Raw genomic sequence first — 26,685 nt, 5'->3', positions numbered from 1 at the left:
GGATTTAATTCTAATGTATTTACAAAGTGACTAAAAACCAGGCAGGAGGAGATAATGTCTAGTTTATAGAGAAGTTATTCAAGTGTCGCCCGGAGGGATTTTAAAAGCCTCTCACCTTGAAATGAACAAAAGAAACAAATACAGATTAGCATAATCAAACTCGGCCTCCTCCTTTCTCTTCTCCTCCCTCTTCTTTATTCTCCTCTCTGTCGTTGCGCTGCCTCTCTTATCTCTAATCCTCCACTCGTTCCTCCTCCTCAGGTGACGAAGATCTTCCAGAAGAAGAAGACTTCAGTGACGTACAATTTCAGACAATCTTTTTCCTCTGGGTGGACATGCAGGTCCACACCTTCCAAAACACCTGTAAGTGCTCAACTGTCTTTATATAATTATCTCTCTCCATCTCCTCTCTCCATCTCCTCTCTCCATCTCCTCTCTCCATCTCCTCCCATCTCCATCTCCTCTCTCCATCTCCTCTCTCCATCTCCTCTCTCCATCTGTCCCGGCCTCTCCATTTCTCTGTTGCCCTCTATATTTACCAAGCCGTCAGCATGCCCACTGAAAAGACACAGATACACACACACATATAAGCCAAGGAGCCATGTACGATGTGCTTCCATCTAAGTCCCTCATTGAGGATCCAACATGTCGTTAAAGCCCCTGTCACACTGTCCCGAAATGTACACCCGATGGACACACGATAAGGAAATGTTCAAATTCAGCTCTGATCGTAGCAACATCGGGCCATTCGTGAGGGCATCTTAAGCCATCGTATGACCGCCGGTGGAGTTTCTCAGGCTCCGGCAGCAACTTCGTTGAGCGGCAACTTCGTACGGCACTCGTGAGGGCATCTTGTCAAATCGTGTCATCTTCGTGTTATCATCGGTGCATTCACCCTCACTCTGATTGGGGCGAATGCCCGATGGCACCGAGGATAACAAGATGCCCTCACGATGGCCTTACCGAAGGGCAAAATTGACACACGAATTCAACACGAAGATGAACCTTCGCAAGGTCCTTCGGCAATGTTTTGGCATGCCAAGATTTTGCCCCCGCTCACGAAGTTGCTGCCGGAGCCTGAGAAACTCCACCGGCGATCATACGATGGCTTAGATGCCTCTCACGAATGGCCCGATGTTGCTACGATCACAGCCGAATTTGAACATTTCCTTTATCGTGTGTCCATCGGGTTGTTTTATTGCACAAACAAAAATCATGTAAATATATTATGTAAATAACCCAATTTGTGTTCTGTGAAACTGAAAAGGATATAATATATTATTTTGAAGGACAGTTGACAGGAAGTTGTTGTTGCTATGGAAACAACATTACGGAGAAAAACGTAATATCTTCTACATATAAAGACGGAGAAAGTAAAGAACAAAGTCTGAAGATATCAGTACAGTATCATAGTACTGTAACATAATTGTTTGTGTTACTTTCGTGGCAGTTTGTATGTCTTAATGTAATGTAAATGTTGCCTTCGTGTGTGGTTCGGGCCATCTTCGTGCGAAATTCACAATTCCATATCCGTGTATCCATCGGGTGTCAATTTCGGGACAGTGTGACAGGGGCTTTTAAGGGATCGTTCAGATATGTTTAAGTGGTTTGTGTGAGGCACTTATTCAGACTTCTTTCACAAAAACACTAATTTTAGTTTACAGAACACATGAGTTTCTGGTGTAACGCGGCCTTGATCGCGTTATTGCATCGTCCGAACCAACTCAAAGTCAAACAATAAGTTCAACCAATTAAAGCAGCCCTATTAGGCTTTTTGGGTGTTTCTCTTTCCTGTCTGAAACGCCTCCATTGGACTCTTACTTACAGAACATAGTGACATCATTATCTTACACTGATTGGCGTCTAGTGCCTAGCACTCCAACACATTGTACGTGACTAAGGACAGGATCGTAACATTTCCGTCAAAATCCAGTATTACCCGTCGGCCTTTACACAACTCTGACGAGGGGGGGGGGGGGGCGCTCATGAACTGTCAAACGTTCATGAGGCCGCACAGCGTAAAGCCAAAACTCACAGACATCTCAATGATTCGTACGGCAAAGTTAGGTTTGGACACGGTATCATTTCCTTTTTGGCGGGCCCGCATAACACGGCATCTCCGCGGGGGGAACTTTGGCGCTTTTCCGAGTTTCTTCTAATCTGTCAAAATGACGGACTGCTTTCAGATCTGCCGTCATTGTCATAGACGGAAAATATTTAGTTAGCGCGACCTCTGGGCTGGACATCTATTAGCGGTTGACCAATCACAACAGAGCCGGCCAGCTGACCAATCAGAGCAGACTGGGCTCTGGTTTCAGACAGAGGGGTGAAAAAAGAGGTGCTACTGTTTCCATGCTTTTTGAACATTAAAGCATGGAGACAGTAGAGCAGGGGTGTCAAACTCAAGGCCCGGGGGCCAAATCCGGCCCGCGACTTAATTTTATGCGGCCCCGCAAGAGCTTGCAAAGAATATAATATGTTTATTATACGGTTACATGCCACTTTACAGAAGCAGGTTGCCCATAAACTACATGTCCCACAATGCATCTCGTTTTGTGACATGCGCACTGGAGAGACTTGCAATTATTTGCCGTGGACTTCTGCTTTCAGACGTAGTTCTTTACTAAGTTATTATCCTATCCGATAATAATCCAATTCAGAGGCAATAATGTAATATTATATAATACATTATTTTATATATATTATATATTTATATATGTATTTTTATATAGTCTTAAAGTTACAAACCGGCCCTTTGAGTGCAACTTTTATGCGAATGTGGCCCGTGATGAAATTGAGTTTGACACCCCTGCAGTAGAGGCACTACATACTGATATGAACATGGAAATCAGCAGAACAGGGCCCCTTTAACACCTTTAGTGTTGTATACCGATATACAAAATTATACAGCTTGCTTGAAAACATACATACACAAAAAAGGAACTAGTATGCTCAAAGCATCATTTTGCTCTCAATAATGCACCTGGGACAGAAATGGTTGACTCTGTCCTAGTTGGAAAAGCTCTCAACAATCTGTTAATCATCACTTGGCCAAACACAACTTCCCTCTCCATGGACAAAAATAATTCTCTGTCTGCCAATCTTTCTTTAAACGTCGCCACCATCAGTCCGTAGAGGATCCTGCTTCTCGATGGAAACTCTGGAAGCTTATCACAGGATTTCCTGAATAGACGACTCTCCGTCTTAAAACAAGCATGTTCAGCTGCATTCCCCAAAATATGACTCATTCGACCGAAACATTTCCCGATAATGATGCTAACAGAATCGTATGCAGTCGTGTGTGTGTGGGTGTGTGTGGTTTCCAAGCCTCTATTCGAGCAGAGAGGAATTGGCTCTGGGTTTCGAGCAGCAGATTGGAGTTGGTGGCGTTTCTAATCTGCCTCAGCACCTGTTAACAGAAGAGTGTAGCTCCTAAGTCACATCGCCACCATTTTCAAAAAGACTTTATAATGCAGGATAAACAAAACGCCTAGATGCCTGACATGAAAGGCAAGGTGAGTTTATTTATATAACACACTTTAACACAAGGCCATTCAAAGTGCCATACATTTGGAAACAGTTATTAACCCTTAAATACACTTCACCTGAACTTGCTCCTGTGGGTATTGTCCATATTATCTGACCATTGCATGTATGATATATGTAATGTGTGTATATGTAAAAGCGCTTTGAGTCATTGAAAAAGCGCTAGAATATATGTACGGAATTATTAACCCTTAAATGGTTTCTGTATCCTGGGAGACACATTTATATAACAGGCTGTGTCCATGACTAACATGGGTGTGATGACGGTGTCATAGTGATGTAATATCGGTGTAATCAGGTTGTTATAACAGCGGTGTAATATGGGTGTCATAACGGAGGAATGAGGGTGCAATAGGGTTGTGATAACAGGGGGAATTGGAGTAATAACTTTGTGGTTAAGGTGTAAGTTATTACTTATTTTAAGTCGCTTTGGATAAAAGCGTCAGCTGAATGCTAATATGGATGTAATCATGGTGTAACATGGGTGTAATAATGGAGTAATGTAGAACATGCCCATTTAAGGGCTATAAGAATAGAAATAAAACATTCATATATATATTTAGTGCTGCGTAACGGTACGCCGAACCCGTACTGGACTTGTAAAAAGTTTCGGTTCAAGTCCGGTTAAAACCGGAACGTCGGGAACTTGGACTCGCAAAAAAACTAGCACTTACGTATATTCTCCTTTTTGTTCTAATCTAAACCATCTAAAACCTTCCATAGATCGAGAAATGTGCGCTGAGAAAAGACGAAAAACATCGTGTCGGCTTCTGATATGGCGGTCATTACTGAACTCACGAAGTCTCGCAAAATATCGCAACTGCTCGCGAGATCTGTGTGACGTCAAGGGAAGCTAGCGATGTGATTGGCTTAGACATAGAGAAGCAAAACTTCCTGAAACTCAACAGCTCCAAGACCGAAGCCATTATAGTTGGCACCCCACACCAGGTTCGGTCATCCACCATCACCACCATCACCTTCTCCGGCCAGGACATTACCCTCTCCTCAATAGTCACCAACCTGGGCGTTAAAATGGACGCCCATCTGACCTTTGAGGCCCACATTAAACAGCTGTGCAAGAACTCCTTTTACCACCTCAGGAACATCGCCAAACTCCGCCCCACACTCACTCTGTCTGACGCCGAAAAGCTGGTCCATGCCTTTGTCTCCTCCAGGCTGGACTACTGCAATGCACTCCTCATCAGGATCCCTAACAAAAGCATCCAGAAGCTCCAGTACATCCAGAACAGCGCTGCTAGTATCCTGATGAGGGTGCGCAAATATGATCACATCACCCCCATCCTTAAAGCACTACACTGGCTACCCGTGGAACTGAGGATCGAATTCAAGGTCTCCGTCCTCACCCACCAGTGTGTCCATGGAACTGCCCCTCCCTACCTCAAGGAACTCCTCACCCCCCTTACCTCCTTGCGGACCACCCGTTCCAGCAACTCCAATTTCCTCAAACCCCCCAGGACTAAGCTCCGTACTATGGGAGACCGGGCCTTCTGCTCGGCTGCTCCCAGCCTGTGGAATGCTCTCCCCGACCAAATGAGAGCACCACAGACCGTGGAGGCTTTTAAAAAAGGCCTCAAAACCCATCTCTTCAAAAGAGCCTTTGCCTAGACATTTTTATCACCCTTTTATTTATTTATTTTATTTTTGTATTGCTTTTTATTAATTCTACCGTGTTGTGTAATGTTTATTTATACTGTTCATGCTCACTACTTGTAGCACTTCGGGATTTGAATTCAAATATGAAAAGCTTTATAAATGGAACCCATTATTATTATTATTATTACAGCGTGGACTGCTGGTCGCCATATTGGATATTTGGTAGTGTCGCTAACTCCTTTGTTTGGTCTACGGCGTCACGGCCCGGGTCATGTGAACACAATGCCGCGGGGCTTTAAAGGATTTAGGCTCAGTCAGCTCAGGGACTGTTTGGTTACTTTAGTTTGGTAAATGAAATAAATGTTTGTACTTTGTAGTAGTTCACTGTAGTTGCCGTCATAAGTCATTTGTAGACAAAGTGGCAAAAAGTGTTTTATTTACATTTGTACTTTGTAGAGAAATGTAGACACAAGTTAGATGGGAGCACAATAAACCTGACGAGTTTGAATTTGAGTTGATTATGAGATAATTAGCTCACAATAAGTTCACTTTAGTTACTCACACAACTTGACACAAGACATGGACTTGAGTCCGGACCTGAACCTGAATGTGAGTCCAGGTACGCAGCACTATATCTATTATTATATTATTATTACTGTACAGAGTATTTGATTGTATTATATCCCACTGTAAATCATTTATAGAACATGCTTTTTTTAACCTAATATAACTTCCTTTTAAATGTATATAGTCAACTTATTTCTGCATTTCACGAGCACCACTGCAAAAGGTTTACTAACTCTTTCAAATCTTGTTTTGCTGTTGGTTTAACTTCTGCATCTGCCGCTAAGCTCCATACAAAATCATCTTTTCTGAGTGGTGAGATTTCGACTTCTCTCTCTCATTCTTCATTCCTGTCTCTTTCCATCCGCACACTTCAACACAAAGAATGTCTTCCAGAACGAGATTTCTCTGGTTCGATGAAAGAGGCTGAATAAAGCGCCCATTCAACGGGAGAGGGGATTTATTCAGTGGGAACAATCAGCTTACATTCACAGGACAAATGACTCTGCAGTGGACGCGGTATCTGTTGGGCTCCAGCCCAGACAGCAGAGAGATGTCCAACATGACACAGCTAAGAAGCACATACTTGTCTACTGGCTATGAGAAAAGAGTCTTATCGACACGTCAACTGTGGTCTGAAATAAAAGTTGTATTTCTCTGTAGTTCCTTCCCATGATGTTGTCAGACTCTGGTTTCAAAATAACAAGCACTTCGTGGAGTGATGGTGCAGAGTCGCCTCAAAGCATGCTGCTGCAGCTGCTGCACTTCAAAACTGGACCAATTGTAAACATTGTTGTCTCCATCAGTCACTTAGACACTAAACATTTTGAAATCCAGACTGAAAGATACCGACATTTCCATTTTAAAAGGAACAGATGGAAACAGGTATTGCATATTAATAATTATGACGCTTTCAGTCGATGAAATCAGTCACACGGCTTCCTCTGGTCATATCACAAGGTCAACATTATCCAGTTATTTGAAGCATCCACAGTCAGAGTGTGTACTGCTGCTGTGTGGTTGTGTAGCTGTTGTTGTGTGGTTGTTGTTGTTGTTGTTGACAGTTCTGGTTGTCCAGTTGGAGCTTAATGGGACTTGGCAGGCGGTGGTGATGACTGTGACCGGGACAGATTGTCCCATATGATTCATCAGCACAATCGTACTGCTGGTGTGCGTGTTCATGCATGGGTGTGTGTGTGTGTGTGTGTGTGTGTGTGTGTGTGTGTGTGTGTGTGTGTGTGTGTGTGTGTGTGTGTGTGTGTGTGTGTGTGTGTGTGTGTGTGTGTGTGTGTGTGTGTGTGTGTGTGTGTGTGTGTGTGTGTGTGTGTGTGTGTGTGTGTGTGTGTGTGTGTGTGTGTGTGTGTGTGTGTGTGTGTGTGTGTGCGTGCGTGTGCGTGTGTGTGGGGGAGAACTGTGTGTGTTTTGTCTGTGAGTGGGTGCATGGGAATGTATATGTGTGCATGTCATGTGGGAGGAAGGTAAGACAGTGTGTGTGTGTGTGTGTGTGTGTGTGTGTGTGTGTGTGTGTGTGTGTGTGTGTGTGTGTGTGTGTGTGTGTGTGTGTGTGTGTGTGTGTGTGTGTGTGTGTGTGTGTGTGTGTGTGTGTGTGTGTGTGTGTGTGTGTGTGTGTGGTGTGTGTGTCAGCAGCATTTGATCCCCATTGAAATGTGATTTAAAATTAACGATATATTGATTTTCTTTTTGGAATATATTGTTAAATAAGTGGATGAGATCTTAAAGGAGTTCACCTGGTGAGAGTCCTTTCTGACAGGAATGCCTTTGTTCTTTCATTCAAAGAGACCATCATCAATATCTGATGTTCAACATTCATGTTTTAGATCGTTACATTTTTCATTTTTAATGTTAAGACCAAAACATTTCATATCATCTATTTGTGTCCAACAACAGGAAGTGAGTCTTTTCAGCTTCGATGTTCTGCTCTCCACAGCGAGGTCAGACTTTTAACCCAGAGGTCACAGTGTGTAACGTGTGTGTGTGTGTGTGTGTGTGTGTGTGTGTGTGTGTGTGTGTGTGTGTGTGTGTGTGTGTGTGTGTGTGTGTGTGTGTGTGTGTGTGTGTGTGTGTGTGTGTGTGTGTGTGTGTGTGTGTGTGTGTGTGTGTGTGTGTGTGTGTGTGTGTGTGTGTGTGTGTGTGTGTGTGTGTGTGTGTGTCACACAGATTACCCTCATGGTATCAGACTAACGTCGGCAAACCCCGGCGGAGAGAGGAAGGTTCTGATCGTCTTCACAGCGCCGAGTCAGCAGGACCGAGCTCGATTCACCTCTGACCTCCGAGAGAGCATCGCTGAGGTGCAGGACATGGAGAAGTACCGCGTGGAGTGTGAGTGTTCCTGACACAGCGCGTCAGAACTTGTGTATCTAGTAGTGATAATACCAGTGGTCACAGCCGTGGCGTTAACCCATAGTAGCAGACAGTATTGAAGGAAGCAATCAGAATGCTGTGCTTCAATAGAAGTTAAAGGCCTGTATTCATTCAAATGTTTTATTGTTAAATGCACACAATGTTAAGGCTCCTCAAACGATGCTAAATACTTTACTTAAGACATTAAAAAGGATACAAATACTGCAATAAAATATTAGTAAAACATAATGTTGCAAGTGACATGCAGCACTAAGAAACACATACAAATAATAAGATAACATTTAAATTGAAAATATTATTTAAAAGTAAGTAAGAATAAGCAGATTAAAATATTTAATTAAATAGTCACCCCAAAAAAATAAGAAATGACTTAAATGTTTATAGGAGCCAGTTAATTTTGTATGTATTAATTTATTGATTAATTGAAGGGGTTATAATAGATGATATAATCCAGGGGTGTCAAACTCAAGGCCCGGGGGCCAAATACGGCCCGCGACTTCATTTTATGTGGCCCCGCAAGAGCTTGCAAAGAATATAATACGTTTATTATACGGTTAAATGCCACTTTACAGAAGCAGGTTGCCCATAAACTACATGTCCCACAATGCATCTCGTTTTGTGACATGGCACTGCAGAGACTTGCAATTATTTGCCGTGGACTTCTGCTTTCAGACGTAGTTAATTACTAAGTCATTATCCTATCCAATAATAATCCAATTCAGAGGCAATAATGTAATATAATACATTATTTTATATATATTATATATTTATATATGTATTTTTATATAGTCTTAAAGTTACAACCGGCCCTTTGAGTGCAACTTTTATGCGAGTGTGGCCCGCGATGAAATTGAGTTTGACACCCCTGATATAATCGTTCAGCTGTTACTATAAAAACTGTTGGCTAATTTAATTAGTAACAAAATCATGTTTTATAAACTCTCAGAATCTAAACTTTTTTTATTAAGGGGGGAAACGGGGGTTTTGTGAAATTTGAGAAGACCGATATACAATTATTAATATAAACAAACGTGTAGAAGTATAGGCAGTAGCACTACGTCACCTCGGGGAAAACTGATGTTATTTGAAGCTTTTATTTCACTTTCATTTAATGATCATTGTTTCTCCCCTCTCTCTCCTCCCTGCAGCCGAGCTGGAGAAGCAGAAAGGAGTGATGCGTCCCGGAGTGATGGCGGGGGGAGGACCGGGAGGCGGGGGGGGCGCCGGGAGGGGGGCCTATAGGCGGCATGAAGGGCGAGGCGGTGAACGGCATTCTGGGTAGACCGAGCCTCGACGACACGTACGCCTCGGTGGACGGACTCAAACGCACCGCGCTCAGCTCCTCTCTGAGAGACCTCTCAGAAACAGGTGAGGACGGGACACAATAAGGATATAATAAATAGATTAATAATAATAATAATAACAATAATAACAATAATAATAATAATAATATCTTTAAAAAAAACATTTAAAATATTGTTTTAAAACTTCAAAAATAAATATCAATATAATAATTAACATTTTTCTAAAGCACCTTTGAATTTGTATTAAGTATTTCTTTTTTAAGGGAGACCTGGCCATGGCAGATAGCAGCCCAAATAAAACACGTACTGTAGCTGCAGACAGAAAGCCCACCAAGGAGACGACTATTTAAAGGAAATAACACTTATTCAAATAACAAATATTCACAAGAAATAATAAAAATCATAGGAAGAAAAGTCTCTCTGGTTACCAGGTGATTTTAAAATCCTTAATATCTTAAGGAATCTGCCTTTTATTTGTATATGGAATCAAAGGCATCAAAGGTACACGTATTTATTGTCAATTAATTCATGATCAAATGATTTCAGATCCAGAAGTTAATATATGATCATGATAACACATAGCATCAGCTCTATGGAATATAAAAGAGGCTCAATAATAGATAAAGGAAGAAGCACGTGAGTCTTATCTCTGTGTTTTCTCAGCTTCCATGTTTCTTTGTGAGACGTAACTGGGATCCTGTTAATGGGAGATTTGACTGTTTCTGTTTACTGCTGCAGCTTTGATGACTCACTGACTCAAAGCAAACCTACATCTGTGGTCTTATGCAACTGATGAAACTGTGATGAAATCTAAAATGGAATTATAATACAGTAAGATGGAAGTCAGATGTGGAGCCGTGATGCTCTGGCTCCACCTGCTGGACCATAACATACAACATGAAACATTAAAGGGTGATTTCACTGGAAACTGCACTTTATAAATAGCTGGTTTACAATAAGGGTGTTTCTTTTGACTATAGAGGTATGATAACTAACCTGATAAGCAATGCACTGATACCCCGTAAATATTGTTTTTTAATTATATCAGAATATTCAGTCCCAAATTGTGTTTCTAAGGATTTTTTTACTCCTATTGTGTTAGTTTTCCGCCCCTTACTTACCCCTTGACCGGTCCTGTTTTAACTGCTATTACATTAACACAAAAACCATTAATCATCACCACCAAATTTCATTTAACACCCTTTCAAACTGTACATATTGTATCAGACTACTGGTATATATGAAAAACTGCAGTTAATATACAAAGAACAGACACTGAACATGTATTGCGTGTGCCAGGTGTGATCCATGTGGGGGGATGGGCACATAAGAGCGGGAAATGTGTCAAATTGTTTGTGTGTGTGTGTGTGTGTGTGTGTGTGTGTGTGTGTGTGTGTGTGTGTGTGTGTGTGTGTGTGTGTGTGTGTGTGTGTGTGTGTGTGTGTGTGTGTGTGTGTGTGTGTGTGTGTGTGTGTGTGTGTGTGTGTGTGTGTGTGTGTGTGTGTGTGTGGGTTACTAATTCCTTTTCTTTATGGCGGGAACACCATGGGTGTTATTTATCCGCAGAAAAGACAAAATAAATAGTAAACAAACAATCAATTTAATATCAAATATACTTTAAAAAGTGCAAGTGACCAACCAAGAACCCTGTCTGCCTAATCTGCAGGGAAATGATAAAAAGAAAGGTGTATTTTTTTAACGGGATAACGTGTTTGAACTTCCTCTTTTTAACCGTGCCTCGTTCTGATTGGGTAACAGGGAAGCGAGGTCGTAGGAACAGTGTCGGGTCATTGGACAGTACCGTTGAAGTAAGTTTGACGGGGGCGGGACTGAAAGCATGCGCCGTGTTACCTCCCAGCATGCATCAGCAGATTATCACGCACATGTTGCATGTTTAATAATGTTCGTCTCAATGCTTGGCTCTGAAAGGTTTTTTGTGTAATTTTGGAGCACGTTTTTCCGGCTTTGGATGATCTTTACTTCCTGCAACGAAGGTCATACACCAGGATGCCCAACATGTGTATAACTAATCATTTGTCTTTGTCTGCTTCACTCGTTCTTCTTCTTCTTTCCTGCATGTCTGTCTTGAAACCTGATTATAGTTCAGTTCAGTAAAATTCAAACAAAAAAAACAAAAAACTGATAGCATATCCTTTAATTGAAGTGTCTGAAAAAGCAATATTGTTCACATACTGAAACAACCAGAGCAGTGGCTGCTGGGATGATTGGAAACTATCTCTAAAACTTTAACCAAACTGCTGTTATTCTTCTTTTTAAATATTGTAAAGTGTTTATAAGCCTGGTTCTGTATTTGATTCTCTTCCCTTGTTCTTCTCCCCTCAGGGTTCCATTATTAGCAGCCCCCGGCCCCACCAGCAGCGCCCCCTGCTGGCCGGAGGTCTCCCCTACAGCATGATGGCCCCCTCGTCTCCAGCAGCTTACCGGCCACACCGCCCAACTCAGAGCCCCGGTACAGGGGTGGGGGGTGGGCCGGGGCTCTGTCACAACCCGGGGGGGATCAGCACCTCCCCTCTCGTGAGCGGGGTAGGGGCTGGGGGAGGAGGCGGGATGGGGGGGGTGGGAGGCCCGAGTGGCGGCGGCGGCCTGCTGGGGAACTTTTTTGGGAGCAGGAGAGGCAAAGTTCCCGTTCCTTTGACGATGACGTCGCCTCCTCCTCAGGGTCCTCCCAGTCCTCTGATGATCTCCTCCCCCCCTCACTACCCCGCCCCTGCTCCCCCCATCGCCCACCCAGCCTCCCCTTCCCCGTGCCCCTCCCCATTGCCCAACCTCGCTCAGTCGGACTCGGGAGGGGTTGGAGGCCTCGGGCCGTCCAAGCTGCAGGCGCTGCACGCCCAGTATTGCCACGGCAACAGTGGAGGAGGCGGAGTCAGTGGGATCCAGCAGCAGCAGACTCCGCCCCCTCCCTACCACCACCACCACCGGTACCACATGCAGAGCGCTCCCCCGCACCTCACCCTCTCTCACAGGTTCTCCGCCCCGCCCCGGCGGCAGGGTCCCCCCCCTTCTCACCCCCCGCAGCACCAGCGGCTGCAGCATGGCGGCGGACAGCACCCCCGCTACAACCTGGGCTTCATCACCCCCCCGCCGCTCTCCCCTCACTCCCCCCTAACCCCTACTACCCCGCACGGACTCTACCACTCGGGGAGGCCGGGGGTCGGCGGTGGAGGCAAACTCCCGCTGACCATCTCCCACTCGCAGCCTCACCCCCACGCGCACACACACTCTCACAACCATGCCGTGCTCACACACTCCCCTCTAAGCCCCTCTCCTTCCGCCTCCCCCTCCACCCATTTCATCTTCTCCACGCCTCCTCCGCAGACGCCCTCGGCACGCCTCGTCAGCCAGACGCCCCCGCAGCCCTATGGGCCCCAATATCAGCAGCTGTCGTCCATCCCGCCTCCTCCTCCGCACTCGCCCTTTCCTCCGCACTCGCCCTTACCTCCGCCGCCCAACACCCCACTCTCCCTGCACCAGGGGGCTGGGGGAGGGCAGGGGGGAGGGTCCAAATCCAAACCGGTCAGCCGGATCAGCACGGTTGTGTGAGGAGGCAGAAGATAAGGACGGTAGTTCGACGCCCCGCCGCGGGAGTGACAGTAGTGAGGAGGAGGAGGAGGAGGAGGAGGAAGAGGAGGGGAGGGCAGGTACAGGCACAGGCGTTTCAAAATGGCCGCCTCATGAGTAGGAGAGCACTTAGAGCGGGGAAGAGGAAGTTACTCAGTCTGTGTTATTTTCACATCCACTTCCCCTGCAGGTAGAGAGACTTTCCCCCCCTGTATCGAAGGCGTTTGTTGGAGAACGTTTTTTCCTCGGGGAGCAAAAAACACCAAGAAGGTGAATCACATATCTGAAGAATAACATATGGAAGTCCTGACGTCTTGGTGACAATCGCCTCCATCCTCCCTTCGTTGTGCCCTTCAGAGGTGGATTTAAGAGGACATGTGTGTTGTTCTTCCCTGACAGAGGAAGTGTTCGTGTCATATTGTGAGTAAAAAATGTGTGAAGTGCTGTAGTGGACAAACGGTTCAGGGACCAGACGTGAAGGGAACAGTGCCTGCGGATTTATCGCAAGGGGTTAGCGCTCGATGCTAACACTATGAACCGTTTGATGGGACAGTTCAGGTTTTTTAGGAATCCTGAGAACGCGACGAGTCCTTTTTACTATATTCCAAAAAATCACACTAGTCTTGCATCGCTTTGTTTTTGCACAAAAAGCACTTGTACCGTTGTTTGGGTTGTTGACATAATACAAGCCATGAGTCGTAACAGAAAGGCGGAAGTGGTTAGCATTAATATGGTGCAGTTTCTGTGTCTTAGACAGGCGTGCATGACCTGTGCAATAGCTAATGAGTGTCGGTGTGTCAATGGTTAAAATCAATATGCAGGGGGATTTGTTGTAAATTGAAGCCCCAATCCAGCATTTCTTTGACCAGGAAAAGTGCATTAGTGAAGGTTACTGAAGACTTTCCTATCTACAATAAACTTTTGTAATAACTTTAAATAAGCCATCATAACAAAAACTACAGGTGTCTTTTTACCTTTGTGTTTTGCAAAAATGACTAAAAGCCTTTAGTGTTTGTGGATAACAGGGTTTCAGCAGGGGGCGCTACAACGTTGTTTTGGATTGGACTTAAGCATGGTAATGGTTGACTTTTGACATTGCAATTTTCCCATTGATTTATTTGATTATTCTTAGAAAACCAATTAATTATCCCCTGCAAGTGTCTAAGTATATTTGAACGTATAAGCTTGAATTATAATATATGTCAACTGTATTTCATGCTTCATATTCTATGTGACCCTATATGTTGCTGGCAAAGGAGATTATGCTGAAAGGTGCCAAACAGGGTGCATTATGGGAAACAGAGTATTTTGTTTAACTGGCTTGTTTGAATTTGATGAACCCCGGGAGCTACCGTACCTCTGGACATTTCTCAGTGGAAATGTTAAATGAACTGGGTGGGAAATTACATTCAAAAAGTTGTATTAAGTTGAGAAAATCTAAATTGTGTATTGCCCAAAGAAAATCCGATACTCCAAGAACTCCAAGAAAGGAGGAATTCCCAAAGAAAAATATTTGATCAATGGTGTCACATTAATGTTTCTGGAAGTTCGACCAAAAGTAATACAAATTTGGGGAGTTTTGATTTTTTTTTAAAAGGCAGAATTCTGAGAAAATAAATTATAAAAAATAATATTTCTGAGATTGACTTTATTCTCGGTATTCTGACTTTTTCAGAACTAAACTTTTTATTTTTTTAAATAAAAAATCGTATGTGACCCTAATACTCTTCCGTAGGTGTCCCCAAAAACACAAGTAGGCCTACATACTTTTTGGTTATCAAAAAAAGAATCTGCAGAAAGCAAAAGTTGTTGTCCCCAAGAAACAAAGAGAAATTGTTGTCTTACCTTTTGGAAACAGACATATGTAGTTTATTTTCTCTAAATATGATGTGAAACATTTCTGGTGACCTTGAGGGTGAACAAAGTTGAATACCACTTCCACTACATGTGATGAATAAAAGAAGAATGAGGTGCCTTCAGATGGAGGGACATGACCATAAGAAAAAAATTAAAGAAAGACCACCTTGGAATATAAAGACAATTCAGAATCTAAACAAGTAATACAAAGTGATTGATTGTATTCATTCAAAAAAAACAAATACCAAGCCATTTACTGCATACTTTTGAAAATCCGACTAAAGGACAGAGGCCATCGTCTCACGATCATCCAGTAAAGGAACCTGAAACTGGACCTAATTTCATCTTGAAGGACTTGCAAACATCTGGACTGAAGTGCAGAACATGTTTCACCAACGCAGCACTAAGTGAAATATTCTTCAACAATCTCATTTTTACACATTATTTTTGCACCTTGTGTTACCATGCCAGTATTAACTTGTATTTCCTCGCTCTCTCCATTTGATCGAGATCACTGGATGTCAGGGCAGGAAGCCTGTGATGGCTGATAGAAAGTTCCTTCGACCATTTGAACTATTTACCAGCCATTTGTACTTTTTTGGACTAGAACTAAACCTCTCAGTGCTTGTTACTTTCCTGTCAGAAGGGCAGGTTTTTCCAGCCTCTTAAAAATATTTACCAGCGTTCAACTGGTGGATGGTGAGATATTCCTATGATGTTCTGAATGCAATCATCAATAACATGGTTTTTAGTTTCCTTGTGATTACGTGAATGCGCCAACTGTAGATAATAACTGTACAGTGTGTTCTATTTTCAATGGGGCCAACTGCACCGATCTGTAAGTTCAGAATTGCTTGAATTAACAAAATGTATGCTCTAAAAACCAAAAGCTCATCAGGGTTCTTCACTTGAAAAACAAAACAATGAAAATACCTTAACTGTTTTTGTAGAAGCTTTTTGTTCTCGAAGTTTGTGGAAATACTGTCATGGATTATCAATGGACGGAGTTCCTCAGGATACCGTGTTTGGTCCTCTATTGTTTTCAATCTGAAGAACCCCTTTGGCTTTTTAGAGTATGCTTCTGATATTATTATCAATATTGTTGTGTAACAAGCTTCTACTAACATAACGTACTCCTTGGGCTGTTTTGTATTTTTAGCATTTTTGATTTTGTTATGTGCTTACAAGTGTGAGATATTTTTTTCTGATTGGGGCATCTTATAAAAGTACAATATTTTCTTAATATGTTGACAACAAAACCAAGACTTTTCGGTTACTAACCAACAACTAATATTTTCTAATATTTTAAATACAGACTGTGATTATTTCTTTCACTCACCCCCGCATGGTTCTGCAAACAAACACCTCTGAATCATCGCGAAGCCTCTCACCAACCTTTTAATGGAAACAAGCAACACTTCTGCTACCAAACAACCTTTTAAAAACGTTATATGGTGAGCTGCTAGGAACTGTGGATGGTTGGTTACCCATCATGTATCTAAAATTACCTACAGAAACACAAATGAACACCATGTCAAATAAAGGCTATACAATTAATTGAACACACTTGAAATAACAAAAGAAACTTCTCGAGGAGCACTGGATTAAACCTACCTCGCACAGGATTACACAACATTTCTCCCTGATCCACTGCGTGCCTGAGCTGAAGCACATCCTCACTAAAATGTATATTTTAAAGCGACCTTACCCTTGCTTTTGTGTGTTTTTGCCTACAGTACTGCAATTTACAATACTGCCAACCATCTTTCCACTTATCCCTTTGATTTTAAGAGCTCTTTCTTTCGGACAACCTTCGATTTTAGTGTCAATCTCTTTTTAAGGAAAATCAGTTTGCAGACACTCTGTTTATACAGATAGATAATCAGTACAAACAAACATACATTTAGCCATGATCTCAAACCCCTAGCGAGTCTTTACGACTGCGTTTCAGATTGTGTTCTTGGACCCCAAATACCCACTTGCAGGTCCAGTTTACAGAAAGTTCTTGTCGGTATTTTTTGTGTTTTTTTCTTTTATTCTGGGGTTTATTTGCTTACACGAAAGCTCATTCATACAATCAACAACCATCAACACTCAAATGTAATGGTTAAAGGCAAATTCTCTATAATGGATTAGCTCTCTGCTGCACGATGCAATGTTCTGCAATTAGATATTCATTGAAATAAACCTGGACATTATGAAATCAATCTAAATGGATTGCATGGTTGGCACAAGTAATTTACAGTATATGCAGTTAAAGGATATACAAAAGCACAGGTATGGCACTTTAAATTCCACATTTAAATTCGTTTTTTTTCTGCCCGGGCCTGCTCTCCACTATCGGTTTGCATGTGATATTTATTACAATATCTGCACTGAATGAAGCTGTATTATAAACATGAATGTACATAACCATTGTTTTATGAAAAATGACAATGCGAGTACTCACTTTGCTCCGCAGAGGGCAGTTTGTGTCGGGCTGGCTTTACAACAGGAATGGAAGATCTGTCTTTTAACGCCAAAATAAACAGATCTGACTCCTGCAGGCAAAACAGGGAACATTTAAAAAAAGAAAGAAATGAAAGCATATCAGATCCGATTCAAATAAAGTAAAAAAAAATTGATTCTTCTGTTCTTGTGTAAAGGAATCCTGTGTTGTGTGTATCTATACAAGGGCGATGGACCTGGGTCTACGTTGTACGAAACAACACAATAGACCGCTTTGTGGAGAAAAAATATTTCTTGTTTATAATGTAGAGCAAAGAGAGACTGGAATAGTCCTTGTAAAATTGTACGAGTACAGTGTCAAATATGTGTCAACAGAGACAACATTATTTTAAAAATTATGTATGGAACATTTTAGCTGTGTATATAAATATATATTACTTGTACTTTGTTTTTGAAATTGCAGAGATATGGAAAAAAGTGGAAATATTTATTGCTCTAAAGATATAAAAAATCTGTTCATGTTGATGGAACAACGTGTCCTGTTTTGTTTGCCCGATGTATGTGTATGCACAAACACAGACACAGCTGTTTTCCAGCAATCACAAGGTTAAGGGAACATTTTTTACACTTTACCATTTGTTTAAGAGTGAGATTCGGACAATGAATATACATTTTAAGGTAGGACGTGGTTGGCTAAGCTTAGCAAAACCCTAAAGGATGGAAGCAGTGAGGAAAAAAATAGCACTGGTGCCTCTAAATCTCACTGTTATATGTTTTTTTTCATTGTATAGAATTAATGTTCTCAAAACGTATTATGGAAAAAACATTTTGATCCTACTACAAAAGGTCTTCTTGACACTTTTTGAAGTGGCACTCTTAAAAGTCATATTTTGTATTGGTAGTTAAATCTTATATTAGTTTACATTTTCTTTTAATCATATATTATCTCATCTATGTCAGGATATAGCAGAAAACACCAGTCGTTATTTTTTCCCACACATCCGCTCTCTCCTCTCAAACTCCGCTGCTCTGCCAGTCCTGACCGTCAACCCCCTGCTTCACTGACATCTCGCAGCATGAAGTTAAGGCCATGATCAAAAAGATGAAACCCTCCACATGGGCCCTGGACCCCTTTCCCAACATTGGTGCCATAAGTCCCCTGATCACTTCAGTGATAAACCACTCCATCCAGTTTTTTCACGTTCCATCCCCATTAAAAGCCTCTGTCATCAAACCACTCCTCAAAAAACCCACCTTAGACCCTGAAGTCCTTGCTAATTACAGACCCATCTCCAACCTGCCATTTCTATCAAAGGTGCTGGAGAAAGTAATTGCCATTCAGATTCAGGAACATCTCAAACTCAATAACCTCTTTGAAAAAGTCCAGTCTGGTTTCCGCCAGGGCCACAGTACAGAAACTGCCTGTCAGGGTGACCAACGACCTGCTGATGACAGCTGACACCGGATCTCCATCTCTCCTCATCCTCCTGGATCTAACTGCAGCATTTGACACCGTCGACCATGACATTCTACTCCATCGTCTTCACTCGACAGTTGGACTCTCCCAGCCTGCCCTAAACTGGTTCACCTCATATCTCCCCGGGAGGACTGAGCATGTCACCTTGGGAGCGGCAAAATCACAAACACACTCTGTGACCTGTGGTGTCCCTCAAGGATCAGTCCTCGGCCCCTCGCTTTTCACCATATACATGTCCCCCCTTGGTCGTGTCATCAGCCGGCATGGAATATCGTTCCATTGCTATGCTGATGACACACAGCTCTAGATCAGAACAAACCCAACCTGCTCCGCACTCTGCCATCATCCACAATAACCACATGCCTGGAGGAGATAACGGTGTGGATGAAGCACAACTTCCTTCAATTAAACAGCTCCAAGACTAAAGCCATTCTGACACTCCTGGATTAACTCAGGTAGACACTACTGAAGGCCTAGGTGTGAAAGGCACGGCCTGTTTATATTTTCAACATAACTTATTTGAAGATATAATGCGACGAAAACATATTATAATTATGATGCAAATAAAGAAACCCATTTTTGTATGAAATTTCAGTAAAGGTAATTTTTTTATTGATAATTTAATCTTAATCAAAAGTCAGCAAAAGCCAAAATTGTATTATTATCTCCCACCGGCCAAGCAAATACATTAAATAGTAAAACCCCTAAATATATTAAATTCATAACCATATTTAACAAGGAAAAGCATCACATTCTCTATCTTCTATCAAAATGATCGTAACTAATCGATTATTCAGATCGTTGTTGCAGCTGAATTCTGTAACACAAGGACTTTGAGGAAAGAAATACACTTTTCTCTGATAAAAATCACACACAGCAATTCAGCTTTAGAGCTCATCCCTCTTCTTCTTCTTCTTCTTCTCCTCCTCCTCCTCCTCCTTGTGGAAGACTTGTCCATCCGGCTGCTTCCTCCAGGCCAGTTGGACGTTGTCGTCCAATCCCTGGGCCCTTAGGTTCTTTTTCGCCTGAGACACAAAAACTCATTATCGTTATCGTTCCAATAAAAACAGATGATTTATTTATAGTTATGTTCTTCTCCAAGGGCCACAGCATTGTTACAGAACAAGATGTTTTCTTCTCTGGAAGGAGACTATAGGTTGTCTCAGAGTATAAGTACTTAGGAGTACACATTGACACAAACCTCAGTTTCAAAACCCATATCAAAAAGGTCTGCAATAAAGTGAAGTTCAATCTGTCAAATGTCAGATACATTAGAAACTTGCTATCAACTGCAGCAGCAAAGCTATACCTTCACTCAATGGTCCTCTCCCATGTCAACTACTGTCTGATAAGCTGGTCTAATGCTCACGCTACAGCTCTAAAACCACTGGAATCATTATATAAACAAGCACTCAAAACACTAGACAAAAAGCTATTCCGGTATCATTGCCACATTGTTAAAAAGTATAATCTGTTCAGCTGGGAAAATCTCATAGTTTACAAAAATGTCTGCTTAGTTTACAAGATCACTCATGGGTTGGCTCCTCCTCCTCTGGCTGGCTGGCTTCATCAGCCTAAAGCCCACCTCAACCAGGGCTACTAGAATTGCTGCTATACCGCACCATCCCATTTAGGAAAAGTGCATTTAGCCAGGCTGACTTTTCATTAGACGCATCCCATCAATGGAATTCAATACCACAATCAATAAGAGAGTCCTCATCCTCCCATTACAATGATGGACTGCATAACCTTTTAAACATACACGCACCTCTGAAAACCCGGTCTGTCTCTTTCACCCGCTCTGCCCCCTGGTATACACCTGAGTTACGCCAGCTCAAAGCTAAAGGTCGTCGTCTTGAACGCCTGTATACTAAAACTGGCCTTGTAGTTCATAAGGACATATACAACAGCCACATACTCGCCTATAAGGATGCTCTTTCCTCCGCTAAATCAGCATACTATGCCAACTTAATTAGGTTAGGTGAAGAATACACCAGAACCCTGTTCTCTACAGTCAACAGCATTCTGCAACCACCGGCCTCTCTTGTACCCCACCTGTATTCAACTTCTCAATGTAACACCTTCATGACCTTTTTCAATGCCAAAATCAAAAATATTCACCAGCAACTGACCTCCTCTAGCTATACATCACTTCACTCATTCTCAAGAAACCTAGTGCGGACCCCAACAACTTGAATAATTTCCACCCAATCTCTAATTTACCATTTCTCTCCAAGATACTCGAAAAAACTGTCCACACTCATCTGAACAACAATAATCTTTTTGAAGGATTTCAGTCTGGTTTCCGCTCCATACACAGTACAGAGACGGCCATGGTTAAAATCACAAACGATCTCCTAGTAGCAGCTGACTCTGGGCTCTTATCCATACTCATCCTCCTTGACCTGACTGGAGCCTTTGACACCATCTCACACCACATCCTCCTTGACAGATTATCTTCCATTGGTATCACTAGCACATCCCTCACCTGGTTTAGATATTTCCTCCACGGCCGTACTCACTTTGTCCAACTCAAACACTTCAAATCACAGTCCCATCCAGTCTTCACTGGTGTTCCTCAGGGTTCTATCTTGGGCCCCCTCCTATTTATCATCTATCTTCTACCTCTCGGCCATATCTTCAGAAAATACGCAATCCAATTTCATTGCTACGCGGATTCCCAGCTCTATTTCTCCACCAAACCCACTTCCACTCTCCCCCCCACTGCCCTTTCCGACTGCTTACTGGAAATCAAATCCTGGTTCTCATCCAACTTTTTAAAACTAAACAGTGATAAAACTGAGTTTCTCTTAGTTGGCTCCAAGTCCACTCTGGCCAAAACTGACAAATTCTTCCTCACTATTGACAATTCCACAGTCCCACCCTCCCCCCAAGTTAAGAGTCTGGGTGTCATCCTTGACAGCACCTTATCATTTGAAGCTCACATCAACAACATCACTCGATCTGCCTACTTCCACCTCCGCAATATTAACCGCCTTCGCCCGTCACTTACACCCAACAGCACCGCCATCCTCATCCACGCCCTCATTACATCCCGTATTGATTATTGCAACTCCATCCTCTCTGGTGTTCCTCACAAATCCCTGCGTAAGCTCCAACTGGTCCAAAACTCAGACGCCCGTATCATCACCAGAACTCCTTCCATTAATCATATCACTCCGGTTCTCCAACAACTCCATTGGCTCCCCGTTAAGCACTGCATAGACTTCAAAGTGTTGCTCCTCACCTTCAAGGCCCTTCACACTCTTGCACCTCCATATCTCTCTGAACTCCTTCACACCTACACTCCCTCTCGTGCCCTCCGATCCTCCTCTGCCTTCCAACTCACTGTACCTTCTGCCTGCCTGACCACCATGGGGTCAAGAGCCTTCAGCCACTCTGCACCCCGTCTCTGGAACTCTCTCCCGCAATATGGACTCACTCTCAGCCTTCAAATCCAGCCTGAAAACACACCTTGTTTTTAAGTCTTTGTTTTTAAGTCTTGTATTACTGTGTGATCTTCTTTGTTGCTTGTTTTTAATTATGCTCTGTAAGGTGTCCTAAGGTGTGTGTGTGTGTGTGTGTGTGTGTGTGTGTGTGTGTGTGTGTGTGTGTGTGTGTGTGTGTGTGTGTGTGTGTGTGTGTGTGTGTGTGTGTGTGTGTGTGTGTGTGTGTGTGTGTGTGTGTGTGTGTGTGTGTGTGTGTGTGTGTGTGTGTGTGTGTGTGTGTGTGTGTGTGTGTGTGTGTGTGTGTGTGTGTGTGTGTATTGTGAATGTTTTCTTTATTATTATGACTTGCTCCTTACCTGCATTCACTTTCAGTGATGTCGTCAATTGTAAATATGTAAAATAAATTGTATAACAATGTAGTGGTATTTGTATTCTTGCTTTTAGGATGCCTATCACCATCTGGCAAAGGGACTATCAGTGAAAACTAGCCTTTTGGCTAATTAGAGTACATTTACATGTTTTTAATATGTTGATTAATGTACACTGTCCCTTGTTTTAAATAAATCAATTAAAAGAAAATTTAAAAAATAGTTCACTCATCTGAAATGGTAGTTGTTCCCCTTATTTCTTCCAGTGTAAAGGCTTACCTCAGGTTATGAAATAATATTTACACGTCTTCTTGCAAAATGCTTGGGTCCTGTTATTTGTGGCCTGTGACAAAGGTAACGTTGTCACTGTGGACTGACGGCTTCGGGCCTTGTAATATTGCACATGTGGGTTAGTTTGAAAGTGGTCCCCCTCCTGTTTTGTCTGTGGCTGGTGATTGGGTTCACCTGGTGCCCTGTGTTGTCTCCTCCCCCCAACCGGTGTCTTATTGGCCTGATTAGTGTGTGTGTGTGTATTTAGGCTCTGTTTTCCCTGTCAGAGGACAGGTAGTGTGTGTGAGACCCTTGTGGCTGGTGACTGTGTTCACGTGGACAGCACTATTGAGGCTGTGAATCATGTGTCCATGAGTAATAAATGCCCACACCGGGTTATATTTGAACTCTCTGCCTCTGCCTCCTTGCTTGGTCGGGCCGCTCAACGGTCAGCTTCACAATTGGTTTGCTTCACAAACTCATCTGAAATGGTAGCTGTTCCCCTTATGTCTTCCAGTGTAAAGGCTTACCTCAGGTTATGGAATAGTATTTGTACATGTTCCTAATGCATTTGGTGGCATGTGGCTAAGTTTCTGCTCTTTACTTCTGCACATATTTACACGTCTTCTTACTAAATGCTTGGGTCCTGTTATTTGTGGCCAAAGTATTGAAAGTATAATGGATATAGAATTTCATTCATGGTCATCTTGGTCCATTTCATTTGTATTGAAATTAAATTACGTTCACTTTGGTTGAATTAATTATTCTTTAATAGTGATGTATTTGTTTCCTACCTCTTTCGTCTCTTGTTCTCATGTCATGTGACTTTCCTTTCTGGAGATGTTTTTGCATCAAAGTAGAAAACATGATTTACCTCCACCAACATCGCAGCCAGAAAAGCGGGGTCGTTCAGATCCACACCGTTTGGTTTCTGCACCCTCACCTTTATCACTTGCATTGAAACAGGCACAACAGCTAGAAACACAAACAAACTTCATCAGTCACAACGTTTATGGTGTCTTCTTTTTCAGCAGACTCAATATCATCACTTGCTTTGACGTAGCTGTGAATGTTACTCACATTTGTAGCAGATGAATGGTTTCTCCAGGCCACAGTCCAAGTCCTCCCATTTTCCAGAGTTGTGGAAAGCTGCAGCCACACAAGCTTCATTATAGTTTCTGTTGTTAGGTTCACCTCCAGCCCAGTACCTAAAGGGGGAGGAACTTCCATCCGACCACTTCCAGGAGTCTCTGTAAAGGCCGATCCAATAAATCCCTAGAGGTAACAGCTCAACAATCTGCTGGGTCTCCGTCAGGTTTCTCACACTGGCCAGGTCTGTGTGGTGTTCTCTGCAGTAGCTCTGGGCCTCAGTCCAGTTCATTGCGCTGTCAATGAGGACAAATGTTGCATTCGGCCCTGAAAATGGACCCCAGAGAAGCTGAGTAGAGGCACCACGACATACAGCCTGACATCAATATAGAAAATGTATGTGCTTTATTTTAAAAAGTATCTCTTGGTGAATGAAAAAATCCTTAATGTTTACACCAAAGAAAAAATAAATGATCTGGGTTTTTTCCACATAGATATTTGGCAAGAAACTTTTGATCAGTTTTGGAATAAAAGCTTAAGGACTCATCATGGTGGACAAAGCAATACAAGTTCAAATGTGTATGCATATAATATTTCCTTAGTATTGGGCAGATTTAACACCTTGGACTAAAAACAATCATTTAGATCAGTGCTTCTCAAAGTGTGGTCGGCGTCCGTGAGCGCCCCCTAGTGGGCCTTGAGTATATTGGTACAATTTCACATTTGAAATAAATAAATACATTTAAGTTTTCCGCACTCTCACGGGAATATCTCCGCAATGGAGCGAGCTTAAGTTTTCAAACATTTTGCCACTTGTTTGTACCATTTTCAGGCGATTTTTAATCTGTTCTAGAAAAACGATGTGAATTTGGATATCTGTGTCCGCGAGTGTTTTTGGTTAAGTGGTCCTTGGTATGAAAATGTTTGAGAAACACTGATTTAGATGAAACGTTGTCAGAATTGTATTTTAAAAAGGGAAATGTGGATCTGGAACTCATAGACATCTGAAACATAACAAGGAGTAACATGATTTTGTAAGAGGTCGCAAACAGAAGAAGTTTGGGAACAACTTGTTTGGTTTAGACCAATGCATGATAATATGATTTAAATGTATACATTCATATTCTTACCTCTGACATCTAGGCAGACTGCGTTTATTCTAGCAGCACAACCACGATCATTCCATAGTCCATCATTAGATCTAATGTCTGTGCAGTGTTCGCCACTGTATTCGTTGTTCGGTTCTCCAGGCGCCCATTGTCTGAACTTCGTCTCCCGCGGTTTGAAGAAGCTTGTGTCTGACATTGACCACTTCCAGCTGTCCAGGTCATCGTACAACCCTATCCAGACTCGCTGAAAGCAATTTAAATGCTTATTTTGTATAAAGAATTAGATCCTGTTCTAGCTTTTAAAGCGTCACACATCAACATCAACTCTCATTTACATCCTTCACACTGCCTATCTGTCTGATCCTTCTAAACTTTATTAATGATTTTACAATTACTTTTCTTTACCTTCACATCAAATTGCAAAATAAATGTAAATGACAAGATTTGTTCCCATTTTTTCAACAGTTTTTTTCTGTAATAATTCCTAAAAATACATACAAACGTTTATTTAAGTACACCAAAAGCTTCAGCTATCTGTGGACATTTTACACTTCAGTTAAGTTATAAGTGTTTTAAGTAGGGTCCGATTTTAAAGCTAAAACCCGTCACCAGCATGATGAATGAAAAGACAAAAAGTGAACTCACATAAATGTTTCCGTGTTCGCCGAGTTTGTTTGGATCTAACATGTCGTTCAGGAGCTTCACGACCTCCATGCTGTCTACAGTGGCCAGGTCTGTGTGTTTCTCTCTGCAGTATCTCTGTGCTTCAGACATGCTCTTTGCTTCAGAAACAAAATGGTACTGACGTTCAGCATGTGAGGAGACAGCGCTCAGCCCTGCAGAGACACAGACACTTTGATTAGATTCAATATCAACTACTGAACCAACTTCTCCAAAGTACATTGAAGTTAAACTGTAAATTAAACAACTTGAGTAATTGTCAGAGGGAAACCACAATACAAAGTACTAACAATTGCTAATGGAACAACATGCAGTATTTTAAATCAAATATATAAAACTCTTGCCTGAAAGAGCGATGATGATCAGAAGAACCTTTTCCATCCTTGTCTCTTCCCTGTTCTTCTCTTTTGGAATGAGACTGGAGATGTGCAGCTTTTTATATTAGGTTAAACATTAACTAACATTATGCGTTAGTCAGCTGCACTTTCAACTTAATGCAAAGTGGATATGGAACTGACAGCTTTTTTATATCAGGCCAATTTACATACATTTGCACATGCATTTACAAGGAAAGACAAATAGAGAAATATGGGCGTAGGACCGGTGATACACAGCAGGAAAACCAAATTACAACTGTTTGTCAATACAGCCACCACGAAAATGTCCTTCAGCGGCCGGCGCACTTCCTGGGGTCTTGGGAAGGTTCCTAACGGAGTGAAATGACTCAGAAGCTCCTCAGTGTCAGGCGTGATAAGAGCTGATCAGATTCTGATGACAGGAAAAGAGCTTCAGTGCTTCCTTTAGTTTAGGATACACTCGACCACCCTTTTAGAAATGAAAGGAGAACATGTTGTGTATATTTTAATGTAATTATCTTGTTCACTGTTGTTCATGTTTATAAATCATCACCACAAAGAGAAAAGTATCTACATGCGCTTATGGTAA

General features: G+C 42.2%; 1 protein-coding gene across 1 annotated transcript in view; it reads left to right on the top strand.

Annotated features, from left to right (window-relative positions):
- The window catches only part of LOC117449642 (IQ motif and SEC7 domain-containing protein 2-like), a 178,433-nt gene extending 165,459 nt beyond the window's left edge, over positions 1-12,974 (top strand). The window contains exons 18-22 of the mRNA XM_071203666.1: positions 262-363; positions 6,789-6,841; positions 9,309-9,474; positions 11,169-11,218; positions 11,754-12,974. Of these exons, the coding sequence (XP_071059767.1) occupies positions 262-363; positions 6,789-6,841; positions 9,309-9,474; positions 11,169-11,218; positions 11,754-12,974 (1,592 nt within the window). The remainder of the gene's footprint in view (positions 1-261; positions 364-6,788; positions 6,842-9,308; positions 9,475-11,168; positions 11,219-11,753) is intronic.
- The last annotated feature ends 13,711 nt before the right edge of the window (positions 12,975-26,685 follow it).

The sequence above is a fragment of the Pseudochaenichthys georgianus genome, chromosome 7 (genome assembly GCF_902827115.2).
Source record: "Pseudochaenichthys georgianus chromosome 7, fPseGeo1.2, whole genome shotgun sequence".
Taxonomy (NCBI): Eukaryota; Metazoa; Chordata; class Actinopteri; order Perciformes; family Channichthyidae; genus Pseudochaenichthys; species Pseudochaenichthys georgianus.
The sequence above is the reverse complement of the archived record's forward strand: the minus strand, read 5'-3'. Positions and strand labels throughout refer to the sequence as shown.